Source organism: Cinclus cinclus, chromosome 1 (genome assembly GCF_963662255.1).
Source record: "Cinclus cinclus chromosome 1, bCinCin1.1, whole genome shotgun sequence".
Taxonomy (NCBI): Eukaryota; Metazoa; Chordata; class Aves; order Passeriformes; family Cinclidae; genus Cinclus; species Cinclus cinclus.
In genome coordinates this window covers 134,633,692-134,653,821 of record NC_085046.1, presented here as the reverse complement: position 1 = coordinate 134,653,821, position 20,130 = coordinate 134,633,692, and the positions used below count along the sequence as shown (strand labels likewise).

Sequence of the window (20,130 nt, the reverse complement as noted above, 5' to 3'; positions counted from 1 at the left end):
TGTCACTCGTTTGTCGTAAGGTAAGAAATCCATACAACCCATGAATCAGGGATAATAGCACCCACACAACAGAAACTGGAAAAAGCACTCACTGAAGCACTGGGCTTAGGAAGCACACAGACCTCTCCCCCTCCTCCCATCCACCTCTTTCCAGCAGACATTGAACCTCTTCATTGAAGCACTGTTGCCTTCCACTGCACATTTACCATTCACACTTCACCAGGGTAAACACAGAAAGTAAGTGTGCAAAAAATGGAGTTTGAAAAGTGCTTGTAACTGAACTGAGAATTTTCACACTAGCTTTATTAGCAGGAAGACACAAGATTTTTCTCAATTACACTAACTATACAACAACTGTAAGGTATGAGGATTCCTATCTGTAGGAAGTATGAGAATTTCTGCTAGAAATACAAATTTACCAATACAAGTAAGTGATTAAAATACTCCCTTACATTCAAGTCAGCCTTTGTAGGAAAGGTGCACCACACTCCTGTGTAGTGATGCCACTGTGCCACTGCTGGTAGTCATTGCAGTGTCACATGTAAATGTGTGCACAGGAAGCTGCAAGTGATAAAGTGACAAGAAATCCACTTTCAGTGTTCAGCTGCATAACCCATCAGGAGCACATTTTGAGTTGCAGGTCATCTATAAGAAGTTATTTTCTTCTATACAGGTCAATATGATCTCCCATGGAAAACTTTCAAGTGTTTACAAACACTTTGATAAAAGAGTAAAAGCAGACCTTTTTTTTATCAGGCAGGAAGCAAAGGGTTCTTTAAAACTGTTTAATTACATGTTTCAGGTAAGCACAGACATTACAGGTAGATTTCCCACCACTCAATATTTACATTCTTTTCTCTAGGCTTGAGCTGTTCATTAAGAGTGTTTTTCAATCAAAATCCTTGTCAATCATTTTTGCTGCAGAAAGGGTGCTGGAAAGGGAACTATTGCAGGAAACATTCCATCAAGGCATGATTTTCTGTGGGGCTTTTCTCCTTCAAGAACTATGTACTAGTAGTTCAAGATATTTTGGGAAAATCCTGGCTTCCAAGATGACCTGAAGAATGCATTGAAACCAAGCAGTGTGTTGAAGTCCTATAAATAGTTAAATCAATACCAATACGTATGTTGCGGAGCTGAAATTCTCTTTTCACTGGCACTGCCATTGCTGCATGGTTTCTGTTAGGACAGTTTTACACCAATTTTGCTCTGCTCCTTTTTCATTAGCCTTTGTGCCTCCTTCTCCATTTTCTTTCGCTGTTGTTCTGCCGCTCTTTTTTCCCTTTCTGCTATCTTCTGTTGTCTGTAAATAAAGAAAATAGGAATTGTTAAATTACAGACAATATTCAGCATGGTCATACCTTAAGTTCCTGTCAATACATACATTATTATAACTAATAAAAACAGAGCTTGAGTCTACTGAAATTAGGCTCAGAACAGTCATTCTTTTACTGTGCTGAAGTCCTTTTTTTCAGGTTAATCTAGAATTGTACAATATTCTGAGCTGGAGTCCACAAGGATCATTAAAGTCCAATACCTGCACAGGGCCATCCCCATGAATCACCCCATATGCCTGAGTGTTGTTCAAACAGCTCTGGCAGGCTTGGTGCTGTGACCGCTTCCCTGGCGAGCCTGTTCCAGTGCTCACCCTCTAGGTGAAGAGCCTTTTCATAATACCCGACCCAATCCAATCTAGATTTAGGCAGTAATGTTTGTTCAATTATTCTGCAATTTAAAAGCCACTAGCTTCTCAAAGATTCAGAGTAAGTGAATCAGTGAGAGTACAGTGTAGAAGAGATGATCCCTCTGCAAACACCCCTGCGATGCCCCCTGGAACCTCCTTTGAGATAAGAAAAACTACTTGCTTAGAATGACTCATGTTTGAAAAAGGCAAGCTCTTCTTCTTATCTAATATTATTGATTAGGTTTGGTTCTTTTTAATTGGTTGTCCCAAACAAAGAAAGATAATGTAGTTGGCCAGAATGTGTTAACCCTGTTTTCCATTGGTTTACTTGTGATCCCCCCAAACCCTGTTAAAGTACATGTGTGATCCCCCATCTTTGGATTTGTAACCTGACCCCTTCACAGACTATAATAAATCCTGTGGAAAAAGTCTGAGCTGCTCTCCCGGTCTTTTTATGCTGGCTGGAAACTGCAGGTTTCTGTGAGAAACCATGAAGCTGAGTGCCCCAAAGGCCAGCACTCACAAACCTTGGAACTTTCCCCTGCCCGACAACAACTGAGCAGGGGGCACAACAAAAAGTTACAGTATAGGACAGTTACAATGCCTAGAGTAAAAACTAAAAATCTATCTAATGCTTTCAGCAGTAGCTCAAAAGTTCTGAGTTTTTGCTAGTTTGTTTTTTGGTTCTTTTTCTTGAGATTGTCACCCATTACTATGCATTCTACCTGACTGCCAACAGAGCAGTCACTCTAGCAATACACAGAATAATAATATTTGCCACATTACAGTGGCAGATTTTTATAGTTCCCACATATCTGAACTGATGCAAAAGGGCAGAAGTGCTATGCACACCAGCCATATATAGAGACACAGTTGCAAAAAGCCATCTGATGTCAATGCTGCTGTACATGTCAATTCTGAAGGGAGGGATCACAGCAGCTCCTCTTTCTTTCCCGGGATGACCCACAGGACACAGAGCTCCTGCACACAGCAGCGTCCATGCCCTCTGCTGCCTGAGTACCTGCATTCAGTTCTGCCCTGACAGAGACCTTTACCTCACCTCAGACACAGCAGCTGGCCAACAAAAATACAAACAGTAGCTGCTATAAACTAAAAATGTGAGCTTAACTGCTTCCACTTGGATAAAAAACTTCATTGGTAATATAAAGTCTGAAGTTGCAGATAGGTATCTAAAATTCACAGAAGAACTAACTCAAGCTAACTGAAAATGCAGTTTATCATCCACTACAATTCATCACTGACTGGAAAATTTCATTGCATCCCAGCTCAGAACCTGCTGGAAAATGCAGAAGAGACTACAGCAATTTCTCAGGCTCTTATAGCCTACTCTTCACCACTTTCTCTCTGCACCCCTTAATTCCATGGAGCATTTGACTTACTATATGTGCTCATTTCAACTGTTATGCTTATTCATAAACTCACCAGAGAGGCCACAGGACACAGTCTTCACTGCTAATTAGCAGGACACAGCCCATTTTTGTATGACTGAGCAGCACTCAGTTACTACACAAAAATTATTCTGCTCTTACTGAGCACCAAGAGGTATCAGACACAGCAGGCTAAAGGAGACCCTTACATTTTTCTACACATTCATTTAATTCTCAAAAAACACCACTGGAGTATAGTCAGCATTAACACTCTGGAACATTAGGGGGACTCTGTCCTCTGTTTGTCAGTATGAAATAATATACAAGCTTCTTTCAAGTGTTACACTTATCCATTTGGTCACCAGCGTGACCACAGCATCTTCAGATCATTTTGCAGATCAAGATGCAGACTTCCACCATTAAGAAGAGACTCCATACCACTTCCTTATTACACTGTTGAAAACAGAGCCAGGCCTGTCCAGTACTATACTTAAGTTTTATGTTAAATGTCAGATGTTAAAGACCAGTGATGTCTACTACAGGAGAAACTAAACCCAGAAAGGATTTTCTATCAATCTTGCTAAAAATCAGCCAGGACTTCATTCATTTACAGATAAACATTGTTATTTCTGCGTCATGAATAAAACAAAGGTTTTACTTCACCCAGCTGAGATACAGCTTACATAATGACCAGCTGCACTGAGGTTACCAGCCATAGCTGGACAAGTCCTAAGCCTAGACAGATGGAGTTCTGATCATGTTCTATCTACTGGAAATATTTAGGCACGCATTCCTCCTATAACAACTGCAGTTTCATGCTTTTTAATAAGGCTAAAAAGAAATCCTATGAGAAGTATTCATTTGAGCTGAAACCTTTCAACAGTAAGGATGATAGGCTGAAATCCTTAGGATAGGTTGAACCAAATACCACAACACTGAAAAATTAAAGCTTTTGGGAAATCCCACTGCTATCACCATGTAAGAGATCACTCTTCCTAAGTATTCTAGGGCATGAACCTGAAACAGTTGGCAAAAATATAACTTTGACCATCCTGGAAATATTCACTACACAAATTTTACACTCCATGAATAAACTGGGATATACATACACCAGATAATTTTTAGTAGCTAATTCATAAACAACAAACCCCTGCTTCAGAAAGTTTGAGTACTACTTTTGATAGTCCTAACACCATCTGCAATGGAATGTGACAATGGTTAAGTAAATACAATGCAGCCTCTGCAGCTAGCAAAAGCCATTTCATTTCTCAGTTTAAAAAAAAAAAAGTCTTTTCATTGTCTTTCATTTAAGTCTCAGCAGACTGCACTCTAGCTATTAAAGATCTTACTGAGTCTATTGATATTCTTTATAGGAAAAAGTACTATCCATGGAACAAAACCAGCAGGAAAGCACATCATTCATGTCACAGAGCTTGTACTTTGGTACAAGACCCGAAACAGTAATGAAGTTTAAGAAAAAAAAAAATAGACAAGCAAAGTATTGACCAGAATGTACACAAAGTTTTCAAAAATATTTGCATTACAACCCTATTCTCACATGTTAAGCTGCTGCAGAGCAAGAGTGAGAGAGACAAATTGAATCAATTCTCATTATGATTAGCACATTGAAAATGAGCTGTTAACTTCCTTTCTTATTTCACAGATTGAAAAAGTAAATTTTTCAAAACATTAAAATAACTTGATCAGAATCCTTTTCCCCACAATACCTATTTTCCTTGGAATGATTTTGGAATATATCACATCTTTCTTTCATATTATCGCTAGTGGAACATGGAAGGCACGTTCTTTTGATTTAGTGAGCACAGTTACAACAGCCTAGGAAGCTAAAGTTATCTGAGGTTGGTTACCTGATGATGTAGCAAGCAATAAATCCGATACAACTCTAAGTCACCACCTGTTCAAATCACTGTGTATGATTAACTTAAACCCAAATTGCATCTCTTTACCCTCCCTACCCCTTAAAGGAAAGGAAAAAAGAACACAAACTGAATGGCTGAAGTATTCACACTGACTTTGTGCAAGACTTTGATTTTACATTCAGTCTTACCAGATAGTTTAGTTAAGTCAGAAAAGCCTATTTCTTACAGGGAATCCAAGCATACACTTATCACTTCACCTTCTATCCTGAACTATTTTTACCTTACACACATGGTTATGATACTTTTTATAAGGACATCAAGTGGTATTTTACTTAAGTAATGTGATCTGGACATAATACATTGTTGGGATTGGTGGGGCATTGTTGGGGTGGGGTTTTTTTAGCACCTGCATGCATATGTGTTAATGTGTTGTTCCAGTGATTTTCAGATCTCCCCAACTATCTCATCTACTAAGTTAATTAGATCCAAAATGTCTTCTGGTGAACATCAGTACACAGAGATTAGATGCATAAAAATAATTTGTCTTAAGAAGCATTTAACAATTCCTGGCTCTTACCAGAAAGGTGTCAAATAAACAAATATGATTCTTTTACATGTAGAACCTTTACATACTGTTGAAGTAAGTTAAATTACCTAAGAACTTCTTCTGCCTGCCAAGCAGCATCTTCCTCTTCTTCCCAGGCATTCGTATTTTCTTGCCAAGTATCCAGGTCTCCCAGTTCAGGCTGAAACAAAGAGAAATTCTAAGCGCATGGAAAAATTAGATAGAGCACTGGTGTTGTGACTGCCAGAGTGGTTCCTGAATGACAGCAAAGTTTCTTTAACATTTATTTTTAACCTTAATGCTTCAGACTTACAGTAATATTTGATGTATGACAGTGCTTCTCACCTAATTGTCCATGCTTTTTTCCCTGCTATAATACTGAGTTTTTTCAGTTGTCAAGGGTTTTTTGGACAAAGGCAGGAAGGAAGTAGTGGAGTGCATTTTTAGCAAGAAGAAGGTAAACTGAGGAGATTATATGAGTAGACAGTGTAAAAGATTTCTGGCAGTTGCATGGACAAACCAACATGTACATCCATGTTTTTTATGTCCAGTATCAGCTGAGTAACACTTTGACTCACTAAAAGTCCTTTCCTGAACTATTTTCATAAAGGACAGTGCAAGGAGGTGGTATGACCACTCTGCCTTTAACAGTGCCCCTCCTTTGATTAACATTGTGCACAAAAGGGTACAGGTAGGAAACAGTACAAAGGGCAAGGGAGGGAGAGCATCTCCTGCTAATTGGCCAGGCTGTTAGGCAACTGGACAATTTTTTTCAAAGGCTAAGGAGTAAAAATCAGGAGACTGCTACATTACAATCCCCTTAGAAAGGAAGGGAGAAGCAGTTAAAAATGGGTCCAAGGTAATAAAGCAAAGGCTTCATTATATATTCAGAGGCTCTTAAAAAAGCCTTCTACTCTTTTGTTAGTAACTTACTGTGTAAAATCCAAAACTTACAGTTCATTGCTTTAGCAGATTTGTAAGCATGTACGTATATGGAAACTTCTTACCTTTTTATCACTGATCTATTAAGTTTCTCAGCAGAACATATTGGATTACTTCATTCTCCACTCAAATTTTAAAACATTTTCAGTTATTCCACAGCTATTCCTCTTACTCCCCACAATGTACACCTTAGGCAGACCATTCCTTCCCCTACATAACATCATTTAACATTTAAATACAAGCTTAATACTTAGAGATTATACTTACAGATTGGTGAATAAAAGGAATATCTTGTGTGGCTGCTAATCTGCTAGAGAATCCTGTGTTTCCCTCTGGAATCCCAAAATTTAAAGGCTCTCGTTTTTTAATAACTATCTGAAAATATTCAAAAAAAGCAACAAAGTGGTAAATCAAAGCACTGCACAGACTCCTTGGTGATCACAACTGAGTTCTGAGTGTGCAGTACTCAACACCTCATTGTCCCTTAAACCTGGTCAGGTTCTGACAGCTGCACAGCCAAACGAACTTCTAGGTGAACAATACTAAATGCAAAAAAAAAAAAAAAACCTTCTCCCCCCACTAGCTTTTTCTTTAGTCAAATATAAATGTGTGACTGTATCAAGACAAAGAATGGGCACAAAGAATCACAGATCAAATAGCCACAACTCCCAGCACTCATAAAGCTACCAATTATGTGGCATATTGCCTCGAGAAATCCTGCTTCTTTGACAGGTCACAGAATGTACTACTGTACAGTAGGTACAGTAAGGTACTACTTTTGAGGACAGTGCTGTCTGCACAGCTGTACTGCACTGTAGTCTCATCTCTCTCAACTACTCCAAGAGTGTATCTGTTTGCAGTTTCAATAGCTGCAAATTCTCTGTCAACATCAACTAGTAAAGCTCTGCACTGGTTTGGCTGAAAAACAGTGCTTTTCCCAAAACAGTTATTAAGATCACATATCCCTCTCACTTGTCTTGACCTCAAGTCACAAACTTGGTTTAGCCTATTTGAGCCTCTGCAGCTTCCCAACAAGGCAGATCCACAGTTCCACTGCCTGAATGCTAGTGCCAATCCAAGAAAGGAAACAGGACTAGACAATCTTATTGAGCAATGACAGACTGTTATTTGACTGAGGTTCTATTTCCAAATAGGTAAGTATAGATGTGTGACAACATGAGTAGACTGTACCTCAAATTCAGTGGAAATAAACACAAATTCATACTGAATGTTAACCTGGCCAAGTTAACAGGAATGTTCTTTACAGTGCCTGCAGTCACCCCTAGAGATACATTTAAACTAAACCCAGTGTACAGTATTCAAACAGCATGGACTCTTCCCCAGTTTTGCTCTGAACCTGAAGCTCATTCTATTAGGCAAAACATGTCAGTAGATATAAAGGAGAAATCTACCTCTCCCTAGTCCTCTTCTGCTCCTCTGATTTTGGGAGATCAAAATCCTTAGAAATATCTGAAATTTAGGATACTGCAGATCCTGAATATACAGAAAGCTGACACCAGTATCACCTCCAGTTCATAGGACCACAGGAAGATTCAGGTTGGAAGGGACCTCAGAAGGTTTGTAATCCAACCTCTTCCCCAAACCACTGTCACTCTAAGGCTGATGAAAGTCCTTAGGGCTTATCCCCTTGGGGTTTAAAAACTTCCAGAGATGTACAACTTCTGCACAACTTCTCTGGTAACATATTCCAGTACTTATGAGGGTTTTCCAGTTGACCCAAAGAACTTTTAAGAACTTTGAGTTCTTTTCTTTTGAGTTCTTTCCCAGCTGAAAGATTTGCACATAGAAACAAAACCTGCAATCACCAGATTTCAATCAATGTTTATTTACAACCTTGATGCTCCTGTAGAGAGGCCGTCCCATCTTGTCTCCATAGCAAAAATGGATATTTGAAGAACAAACTATTTTGAAATATCAGTTCCTTAATTCCAGCCCCCTCAGTATAACTTGGTGAAACAAATAACCATTGTTTTCTGAAACAGCAGGACTGCTCCCTCAGACTTCAGTAGAGCAAGACATGGAATGTCTTTGTTCAAATATGGATATGAGCACAAATGACTAAAGGGTTCACATATTATACTTCCCAGAACTTTTAGAGTATGAAACTATTCATAAGTTTCCAATAACTTGAAGACTAAATATGCAAACATGTGATAGCATCACATATGTCAGGATCTCAAAAATCTTAACACTGGACATGATAAACTATGTATCAGTATCTACTCTCATTTACCAAGAGCACCTTCTGTAAGTTTCCAATTTACTTGCTTTCATTTTAAAGCAAGGAAAACCCTCCATAAGTACAGTTGAAAGTGCCATACTTACTTTTTGAGTTTTTCTTATAGTTGGTGCCATATCTTTGAAATAATCAGGTTCCATTTGTTCCAAAGAATTTTGCTGAGCAGCCACATTACCATTGCCACCTTCAATCTTCACACTTGTAGGTGCATCTTCATCCCATGAAGACCAGTCTTCTACTTCAGGCTGAATAGAAGAGTATGCAACAAGCTAATATTATCTGCAGGTAAAAACTTGTCTTTTTATATCTTGCTAAGATATACACTTAATATTATATCACATATATTATACTATTATATCTTTCTTGGTATATACCAATCCAATAATGTAGGACTTGTATAATCACCCTGTTAAGGGATTAAGTCAGCTACCACTTGAACAATTACCTGCTTAGGAACAGATGAATAATCCACTGTGGTTGGCAATGTTATTTGGTCTCCACTTAACTTTCGCCCTCTTCCAGACCTGAAAAAAAAATGTAGGATTCCTCCAAGCTCTGAAAACATAAGCACTAAGTTTTAAAAAAACAAAAAAGTAAATCTGAGAACAACACTACTGAAAATAGTCGTGGCTAAAACATTTAGTGCTTCAATTACCTTTGTATTAACTACTGTCAGTAAAAGTCTGCTAAGCAATTTCATTATGAAATGAAATTTGTGTTCACAAGAATACCAAAGTGCAATTTACTTTTCTAATTGCAGTGGAATAGAGGAGAAATACTTCTGAGAAATATGAAAATGGACCAATTCATCTGCATAATTCAGTCACAATTTTTAGACTGTCAGCACTTATGAAACAAATGCTAGCAATCTACATTTGCCAAAGAACCATTTCTACTGTAAAATGAGAAATTTTTCTATTTGTTTTAAATTTTAAGCTGTATCTAACAAATAGCATTCTCAGCTGCTTGATTTGAAAGCTCCTCTAAAGCTCTTTTTTCTTCAAAGTCTAAACAGAGGTAGTACAAGTTTATGCAAGTCAACAGCTTTAATTCAATTCATGCTTCTTCTTAAAGAATACTTTCAATGAATTTTCAGCAACTATACAGAATAATTTTAATTGAAAACAACACTAATGCATTGTAAATAAACCACCTAGATACTGACTTCATGGCAACATTCAAAGATCAAAATAATAATTAAAATATTCATAGTTGATATTCACTGTATTTTAACACCTTACAACACAAAAGAATGCAATTCAGGCTCACACTTATGTTTTTCCCAAAGAATGTAAGCTCCTACAGCAAAGCACTCATGTAATCCACCTTATGTAACTTGGAAAATTTAATGGTTTTTTTCTTACTACTGATGAGAATAAACTGGGAAACTTCAATTTCTAATTTCTCTCCATTAGTTTTAGTATTAGAGAACATACTACCAACTGAGTAGCTGAATGGCTTGTAATATCACCTCTGCTGTAAGCTGGTGAGTGACTAGATATATTTTTTTCTACTCTAGACCGAACATTCCTCCTCAAGAAAGGTCAGGTGCTATCATCAAATTTTCAAGTTTTATTTAATTAACTCTACTCCCTTTATAAACCGTTACTTTAAGTTGAAAAGCAACAGAATTTAGGGGTGAAAAAGGAAGGTGAAAACACTGTTCCCTTAAACACATTAGGAACTTCTGGTTGATGAGACTTACTTGACATCTCTAAAGAAACTTAAGCTTGGAAACATCCCCCTTCAGACCTCTACAACATACACATCCTTAATACTATTTACATGTAATACTATTATAAGCCATCACTTCTGCACTGACTTTCTGTACAAGATCTAGAAGACTAGCAAGTGGCTTGTAGCAAACATTAATCAAGTCAAAATAGTGACAGTAAGAAGGCTGAAGGTAGGAGGAAAGAGCTTTTGTCACTCAACATCAGAAAGAATATGGTACACAGAGCAGCACCAAGGAAGGCTACAGGTCTTCACTTATTCTAGGAAGGGAAGAAGATGCTTATAGGAACAGCTGCTCCACAGCCATCATTAGACACTGATCACTGCTCTGAATGCCAAATGCCTCAAGAACTACTGGATCTGTTTCTCCTTACTAATAAGCAGCATCCAGATTTCTCAGTTGGAGATAACTAGAGATTTTAAATGGAAGGAAGTTTAATCTCTTTTTATACTTATATGGGTTTTTTTTCCTGAAAACTGGATTCCAGCAGTTTGTTGTTTATCAAGAAAATATTTAACTAAAGAAAGAGCTAGTGCGATATGTAAGATCTATGCTGCCTAGAAAGTTGCACAACCTCTATAGGCACTTGTTCAAATGAAAACCTAATGTGAACTATGGAATCTAAAATGCATGTTTAATTAAACCACATTTGCTGGTTATTAGCCACAGTTATACAGAGGGGGTGCATTACAGGAAAACAAAATCTTATCAAGCTACACAGTGCAGCTTCTGTTTACAGAAGAAACATCTGTAGGTAGTGGTCTGAATTAATGTGATCCAGGGACTTGCTTATATGAAACACTTTAAATTTTCATTTCTTCAACTAACTGTTATTCAGCAAAGAAGGGTTTTCTACTTTTTGTACTCTAAAGCAGTTTCTCAGCTGTTCAAGATTATAGTTCGTTCAGAAGTTGGAAAAAAGGATGAAAATACTGCCACTACACTTAGAAAATAATTACCTGCTTATTAAAATGTCTTTACACTTAGAGAAATGAAGCATCCACATAATACAGAAGTTATGATCAACTCAGTGTTTTGACTTTTTTCAGAACTTGAACAAGTATTCTTAATTTGGAATTCAAATCACAGAACTAAGGCTGACATCTAAATAATTGTAAGCAGCATTAACATGTATCTTTTTAATGCTTCACTAGATCTGTAGTGAATTTACCAACAAATCAAGAACTTCCTCTTATTCTTGGCATAAGTAAAGGTGAAGAGGAAATAACCAGTTATTTTGTGTCTACCACATATTCTGCATATGCTTTAATCCTCACTGGGAAAGTAACTGTCATCATACACAAAAAGATACATTTCTCCAAACTGGTACTTATGTAAACAACGTGCTAGAAAAGTGGCAGGAGCACAGTAGTTCATATGACAGCACAATGCCTGGAATTGCCTCTGATGTACTCTACTACTCCACATTAATTCTTGAGGGTTTTTAGATTGCTTCTAAGTACTACACTGCAGCATTCATGACTCTACAACTCAAAAGAACACCACATACAACTTAAGAGTGTAAAAAACAAACCATTCTTCATCATTAAAAAGGAGGGGGAAAAAAAGCAGTTTCCTTGAACTTCAATCACTGTCCTCCAAACTTCTGGAAGAATCTTTAATAGGCACAATCTGAAGTGTCAGGCAACTTTTTTGACAAACAGAATAAGAACTGCCTACATATGTAATGACAGCCTACAGAATGATGATAAGAGTAGATGCTCCCATTAACTGACTCTTTGAAAACACAAAGTTATCACTTGCTAAGTACTTTTCTTAAATGAGCAGCACAGCTTTTCTTCAAGTTTGACATGGAATAGTTTTAAGACATTTTAAAGTCCTGCCATAACTGTTTACAAAACCTCATTCAGCGACCATACAACAGAATATACTACACAGACTTTTGTAACTCTGAACAAATACACAAATTAAAGAATTAATTTAGTTTTCATCTCTGTTAATTGTTTTGCAGTTAGTAAAATCAGAACTGGTAAAAGTGTGGCTGGGTAGTGGGGGAAGGGCAGAAGTGCAATAACCTGTAATTGAAAAACTGAAAAAGAAAAGGTAACCAAATTAAATTGTTTACCTGCATATTAACTTTTTAATGAAAGAAAGCACTGCTGCCAGGCAAGTACAGACTTTAAAGAGTCGAAACTGTGTTATGGCCATGGTAAGAAACCCTTCCTGCAAAAGAAAAAAGTTAGATGCAGAGGATTATACATCTTTATACAGTACTTAAAGCCAATTACCTTAGCTGTTACTAAGCTAGGAGCATTCCGTGAAACTGTATTAATACAAGGAAAGAGAGCAGGTACCTGGAGCAAAGATGCTACCTGCCTCCTATTGGATATTTCACTGATGTAAATAATACAAATATCTAATACATATGGCCTTTAAAGAAACAGCACAAAATCACAAAGTCACAGTTAACGACCTTCTTAAAACAGAGAAACACAGCGACCATTTGCTGTGCCTGTGAACCTGATCTGTTTCAGACACTACCAGTGGCACTGAACACTGGCAGTACAAAACAGAATAATCAGAGAGAAGCTCTTGCTTGCTTAAGCATGTCTTGCACACCCAAATTATAGATTTAGTCATTAAATGAAACGCCAAAATTAGCTGCTTAAATTTACCTTCCATTTTGATGGAAATGTATGATGAGAACAAATACTGCTTATTGTAGAACTAGTCTCACTGAAAAATTATCATTGAAGAAAGAGCGTTCATCCTGTGTGAATTACTGCACCAGCTAACCCACAGAGCTATTGAAATTTCTATACCTGACTGGATCATGATAGCAAACACAGAAAAGAAAAAATTCATCTTTGGCTGAAGCCACTCCTATTTGTAGCTATTTTTAAGTGACAATCTGATAATCTAGAGAATTTATATTCATCATATCACATCATTCCAACACACCACCTTGAATAGCTACAGGCTGACTCAGAAAAATCTGCTAGAATTCAAGGATTCCTTTTCTCTTCTACAGGTAAACATTTCAGAGTAAAGAATAAGAGGTTAGGCTTCACAAACAGCCTCTCATTATACACATCTACACTTGTAACAACATTTTCTGTTGCAAGTTTAACATACCTCCTGGTGAGAAGAGAAGGCAGCCCTGTGACATTTTCCTCAGGCCATGAGAATTCCATGGAAGGACAGCTTGATTTCAAATATGCTATGGCATTTAAATCACTTTTTATATTCCAGGCTTTAAGTTAGGAAGAGTCAGGAAGGTGGATCATTAGGTAGGCTGCTCCAATATTGTCCTGAGGATTTTATTAAAAAGGTACATATTGGGATTTGTGAGCTTCACGGAGCATAGATGTATTTTTACTGGTGCTCATTTGCTAGACAATATAACTACTATTAAACAATAGCAATATAAGACTGGAAATGCTGCTTTACATATTGTCCAGAACCGGACTTTCTGCTACTGAAAAATCATACAGGGGCTATTAACAAACAGGGCTAACTTTTACTGCAAAATGGAAGGCTTAAGTCAGTAGCACCCACCAAATTACAGACTGCATTACTGAGCTGTAGCTCAGGAGAAAGACTTCATAGGACACATCACCTCTACTTCAGCATTTGTGCTATTTTATTTAATTTCACGGGAGACTTAAAAATGTAGAGAACTTTATACCAGGTTGAATTGGCTTTTCATCTAACAGAATTAGAAAGCAGTCAATTCCCATAAAGAAGCAAGAACAGACATTGTCCAACATATTTAGCTTTTAGCTTAAAAGACTGGACCATAATTTCATATTATGCTCAAGCCCTTCCTTACCTTTCAGAATGAGCAATGTTGACAATACCTAGATGACAGAAGAATGCACCAGTCAAGAATTTGGATGATTAGGGAATAATGGAAGTTAGTGAAAGAAGAGTGAACAGTAATAAGATGGGAAGGTCTTTATCCTAAAGGTAGAAATTATTGCAAACTAACACTGAATTGGTGAAAGAAAATGTTATTTTTAAGAGAGGCAGCTAGAAATTGTCTGCCTGGGATTTGAGGCATGAAGAACACATGACTTGCTATAAAGGTACATCTTTCCTGAAAGAAAGCTCACTCCACTCTACCAGAATTCACTCTTATCAGCTTGGTGGGCAGGAGGGAAGGAGTAGAATAGTACTCAGTATTAGCAAGAGTAAAGCTCTTTTCCCTTGTTCAGGTTATCTAACTGCTACACTGGACAGTACAGACAGACCCTAAATTTAAAATCTCATAACTATTGACTGAGAAGGTTGTTTTAGGAAGCCACCAAAAAACTTTTGCCAACTCAATACTATTTATGCCTAAAGTCAAGGAACTAGGAAGATTACTAAGCATGAAACTAAAACCAGAACAATGTTCAGCTCTGTCAGTTACCTATATATATATTTATACATGTACATATAAAGAAGCCCAGTTTACAACTCATCTCCACTTTTTCATATATCAAATTGTATACTGTATTGAGCTCTCCAATATAAAGTTAACTGGAAAAAACCATAATCCAAGAACTCTGGCTTGTAGAGTCAGTGGACTGACTCAGTAACACTGAAATCCACTGCTAACAAGAACTCATCACCAAAAGTTAATCCATTTCCCAGGTCATTCCCTGGGAATTCCCATTACATTCACATGTAAGAGTGACTACAGTATTACCAGTATGCCCATTTGGCAGAGTTCAATAGCTATCATCATTCCCCACGACACTCAGATAACTTGAACCTCTCCATTTTCCACGTGTCAGGGAAAGATTTCAGAGTTACAATGAGATCTATGGCCAGTTAACATATTTTAATATATTTATACAGAGCTGCATTTCATTTCAGCTGAGCTAGAACTAGGCACTTCAAAGGCTGGACTTGATGATCTTGGAGGTCTTTTCCAAATTTAGAGACTATGATTTAAGACACTAAGTACTGTTTTGCCCACCTCTCTTCTGAGTGCTCATTACAGTCTTCCCAGTTAAGCTCCATTCACTATAAACTATCAGATGCACAACCAGAGTTTTGCCAAAAATATGCTATTAGCCAGCCATACCAGCGTGAGCAATCATTTACCTTTAAAAAGAACCTTCCTCTATGTACCTGGTTTTTATACTGCAATTTATGATATGAAGCAGTATATATGTATAAATTTAATTAACACTATTTATAATAAATTAATTAAAAACAATCTGGAACCAATTATTGTCTCAAGGTAAGGATAAGTACTTTCCCCTTTGTTTGAAGAAAATTTGCATTGTTGTTCTAAAGAACAGCACTACCTGAAAAGTTAAAGGTTTGCTAAAGGTTTTGAGTTTTGTTTGGTGCCTTTTGAGGTTGGGTTCTTTTGTGCTTGGGAGTTTTATTTATGTTAATTAAATTTCTCAAGGTAAAACATTTTATTTTTGGAAGTAGTTGCATGAATACAGATGTAAATAGATCCCTAATTTTCTTCAGTTCACTGCAAATTGAATTCACACAATACCATTATACTAAACTTCTTAAGAGAAACAAGGTGTTCATCCTTTTCTTGTCCATCTTTCTCAGACACTGGAAAGAAGCACAGCCATGTATCTTCTTTCTCCCAGGAAAAAATACTGAACAGTATAATGCCAAATGGCAGGCCACAACATTCTGTCTTTCTTTTCTTAAGCTTTTCCTTGATAAACAATCCCAATAGGAGCTACAACTGTAGTTATAATACAACAACCAATTCTAACACAGGATGACAGTGACATAACGCAAAGTTGCAGTGCTACATCAAGAATCCTAAAACATTTCCTAACAGAAAGAGGCAAATGTGAAACACTGGACTAAAATTCAGAAAATCTGGTAAGAGTTGTCTGCCAGCCTGATAAATCCCTCTGTGTATCGCATCTCACACCTCAGCTTCCCATTTATAAAAGGGGATAGATTTCCTTCTCCCATTACTAGAATTGCTTTGTTACATTTATGAGACTTAGGGTCAAATGAACTTCCATTACCACAGATATAAACAAGCAAATAAATCAAAACATGAATCCTAATTAATTTAATGCTCATGGTCAACAGTATACTATATACACTCATACTCAACAATTCTGTAACAGACACCGAATTTAGCTGGAGTTTGACTTGTGCATCTCATACTGCCTTTCCACTGGTAAAAAGTCACAGCAGGTGTTCACATGGAATATGAGCAGAGAAAGGACTAACAGACAACAGCCATGAGACGTTAAACACTTTAGAGCCAAATCACAAGAAGGAGGAAACAAACATTTTAGGGACCCATAAAGGAAAGAGAATGAAGGGGGGGGTAAAGTCCAGAATTTAACTGAACAGTCTTACTTTGCTTACAGCTTTTAACAGTGGCCTCATTAAAACTCCTGGCACCTCTGACTTCACTGCCAGCAGCCAGCATAGTCCACCTGCAGGTGGACTGGTTACTCAACTGTGGTGCAATAAGCAAGACTCTCACTGTTTATCGTTGTACAATAAGCACACTGGCACCTGGAGAAACACTTCCTCTTTCATATCTAACTGTACACACAAATACCACTTAAACAGGATTTCTACAGGCAGAGACAACTGTAAAATAAAGTCACTTTGAGGACTAAAATTATTTTAGAAACTTGTTTTCTCCTAGTGCACTCATCTTTTCCTGTCACATCAGCTTGCTTTCACATCAGCTCACTCGTGACTCTGGAATGTAAACACGAACACACCTTGGAATCAGTGATTTTTGCCCATATTAAACACAGCTAGATAAAGAACCAGACGATGATACCCAAAATAACTTGTCTGAAACTGAAAGGCTCCCCTCCAATTTACATAAGGAAACAAAAAAAGAGCTTCACTCTCTTAAAGCAAAACAACAAGTTCATTTCATAGTAAAAAAGACTAACATGGCCTTGAGTGTTTACATTTGTCAGCACCACAAATCCATACTGGTTCAGTAGTGCTTTTGGGTTGTCACTAGAAGATCTAATAAAACCCTAGCAAAGTTTCAGTGGTAGGAACAGAATTTCTTAAAAGTTGATCTTCTTTGAAGTTCTACATAAGTAAACAGTCAAAGATCAGAAGTAGGTTTGTAGGGAGATACAATTTTATTAAGATTAGTAGACAGAGATAAAATACATGATTTCAAGCACACAACCCCTCCTCCAAATCATGTATATCACAAGATATATAAAGACACTTTGCATTTTAAAAAAGGCAACCTAATGATTCAAGAACAGCTTTCAGTGAGGTCTTTCAGAAAGACAAAACCAGCACTTCCTGCATTTCAGAGACAGCAACCATGATTCTGTAGCCTAATGAGAGGTCCCACTGCCCTCTTGCTGGTTGATTTGTTTGGTTTCTTGGTTTTTTCATCACTTTACACAGAAACATAATATTGGCAACATGTGTGTGCAGGGAAACAGTCCTGTCTCGACCACAGAGTTTAATAAATAGATACATTAAGTGGCAGGATCACTGAACCTTAAAGCCATGCTATTATGGCATTAGGGAGAGAAGCAGAATCAAAAGGGAAGACTGGGAGGCATCTCCTCTATCTAATTGTAGGTAAGTGATTGTGGGATGTTTGTAGAGGTACTGTAGTTTCAACACTGATGTTCCAACTTTCAGTGCAAATACCCTAATTAGGCAGTTGAAGTAGCTGGGACAGAAGACAGCCCGCTCACATTAATCACAGGCGGAGTAAAATAATCCAAGGCACTCAAATCCAGAAAGAGATACTAACAAAAGCTGCAGAAGATATTGGAAATCAAGGCAGAATGTGTCTCTCTCTAACTAAAGTCAGCAAAAATTGGTGGCTGCTGGCAATTCCTGAGTTATTTCTAGATACCAAACACTCTGATATACAACATACAGAGTTTCAACTCTTTTTAAACATATTACTTCCAAAGCCATAAAACTTCTTTAATAATACCACCATATCTCACCCCTTCTTCTCTGAGAAACTAAATAGCTACAGCCTCTAATGTGAACTCCTGAAGCCTTCTGTTCTCAAATAGAATAAAATCTACTCTTTAAGGCAATATTAGTTAAAATAGAAAGTTTATGTCCACTGAATGATCAGTTACTCTTCGACAATTCTTTACCTGTCTCATGAATACAGCATACAGAACACAGCTTGAAGTAATGCAATCTTGTGAGACTACGCTGTAACTTCATTCAACTTTGCAACAAGTCTTTTACCTAACACATTACTTCATGTAACTCACTTCACAAAAACTGAAGTTATCAGACACAGAACCAGCATATATGAGACCCCAGTTCTGTTCCAGTCCTTACTGGCCATCCTGGACCTAAATTTTTTGTAACTACATGGAATGCCAGAGACAAAGAATTAACACACTCATTGTTACTACTACAAAATCATCTTGCAGTGCCTGTCTTGACGAGAAACAATGACAAGACGGCCCAAAGAAATCTCTGCAGCACACATGTGCATCAGAGCTATAAAGCAGCAAGCTATGCCATTTTTCTTTAGATACGCAACTCAGGCACTTACATTGTGAATTCATGACCAAAAAGCAGCACCCTGCCATTCCACTGACCAGACAAGGCTTGAATATTATTAGAGAGAGAGCACCGAAGCCAGATGGTAGCACTCCATTTTTCTGTGAGCTATTAGAGATTCTTAAGTATTCAAAAGTGTGCAAAGAATTTTTCACACTACGTATTATTAAATCTGCCCGTCAGCGTAAGCAGTAGATAACCCCAAGCAATGCCGTCCCACCACGAGCTCTGACAGGACGTGTGCCCTCGCCCTTTCCCACAGGGTGCCAAGCCCCTCAGTCCCCAAAGTGCTGCCTATCTTCCGCTCGGCCACAACATGTTCTTCGCAGCCCATGAGACCCCTCCACTTCCCCCCGAAGGGTCCCGGGCCGGCCGGGCAGCCCCGCCGCCGGGAGAGGGCCGGGCGGATGGAGCACGGGGCACGTACGGGAGAACCGCGCGGGCGGCTCTGTCCCGGAACGGAAGGCGCCGAGGCCGGGCCGCTGCCCAGCAAGGCGGAAGCGGCACCCGGCGGCGCAGGGACCGATCCTTCACCGCTCACCTGCCCCGGGGGAGAGGCCTCGCCGAGGGTCGCGGGGCTCCACGGGCCGAGGCGGCCGCTCCCGCAGCCTCCGGCCGCCCCTCATCCAGAGCCAGGCCCGCACCGCTCCGCCGCCGCCTCGCGCGCCGCCATCTCGGCCGTGTCACCAGGGAGACGCGCCCGCCCCTTCCGGCCGCTCCGCCTGCCGTGCGCTCCGCTCCGCCCTGCCGCGCTCCGCCCTGCCCCGCGCTCCGCTCCGCCTGCCGTGCGCTCCGCTCCGCCCTGCCTCGCCCCGCCCCGCTCCGCTCCGCTCCGCCCTGCCGTGCGCTCCGCCTGCCGTTCGTTCCGCTCCGCCACCGCCCTGCCCCGCGCTCCGCTCCGCCCTGCCCCGCTCCGCCCCGCCCCGCCCCGCTCCGCCCCGCTCCGCCCTGCCGTGCGCTCCGCCTGCCGTGCGTTCCGGTCCGCCACCGCCCTGCCCCGCGCTCCGCCTGCCGTGCGATCCGGCCCGCTCCGCCCTGCCCCACCCCGCCTGCCGTGCTCTCCGGCCCGCAGGTACACCTGGCTGTCCGAGCACCTCCGGCAGGGCCGGGGCACAGCTGTGCCGGGCTGCCCGCGCGCCCCTCCCGTCTTCCTCCCGCGCCCGCAGTGGCTGGGGGCGCTGAGCCGGCTCTT

At 39.4% G+C, this 20,130-nt stretch overlaps 1 protein-coding gene across 3 annotated transcripts; it reads right to left on the bottom strand.

Moving 5' to 3' along the window:
- Positions 1 to 770: 770 nt before the first annotated feature.
- On the bottom strand, positions 771 to 19,623 carry EBAG9 (estrogen receptor binding site associated antigen 9). Of its 3 annotated transcripts, XM_062503470.1 has the most exons (8): positions 19,480 to 19,621; positions 13,551 to 13,726; positions 12,541 to 12,638; positions 9,165 to 9,243; positions 8,806 to 8,964; positions 6,727 to 6,834; positions 5,607 to 5,698; positions 771 to 1,303 (listed from the first exon to the last, which is right to left on the bottom strand). In XM_062503470.1, exons 3-8 carry the CDS (start codon positions 12,621 to 12,623, stop codon positions 1,183 to 1,185), a joined length of 642 nt encoding a protein of 213 aa, XP_062359454.1. In that variant the 5' UTR covers positions 12,624 to 12,638; positions 13,551 to 13,726; positions 19,480 to 19,621; the 3' UTR covers positions 771 to 1,182. The 3 variants fall into 3 exon arrangements, with proteins under 3 accessions (XP_062359454.1, XP_062359462.1, XP_062359471.1); XM_062503478.1 differs by lacking the exon at positions 13,551 to 13,726 and having other exon boundaries at positions 19,480 to 19,623; XM_062503487.1 differs by lacking the exon at positions 6,727 to 6,834 and having other exon boundaries at positions 19,480 to 19,622.
- Positions 19,624 to 20,130: the final 507 nt, after the last annotated feature.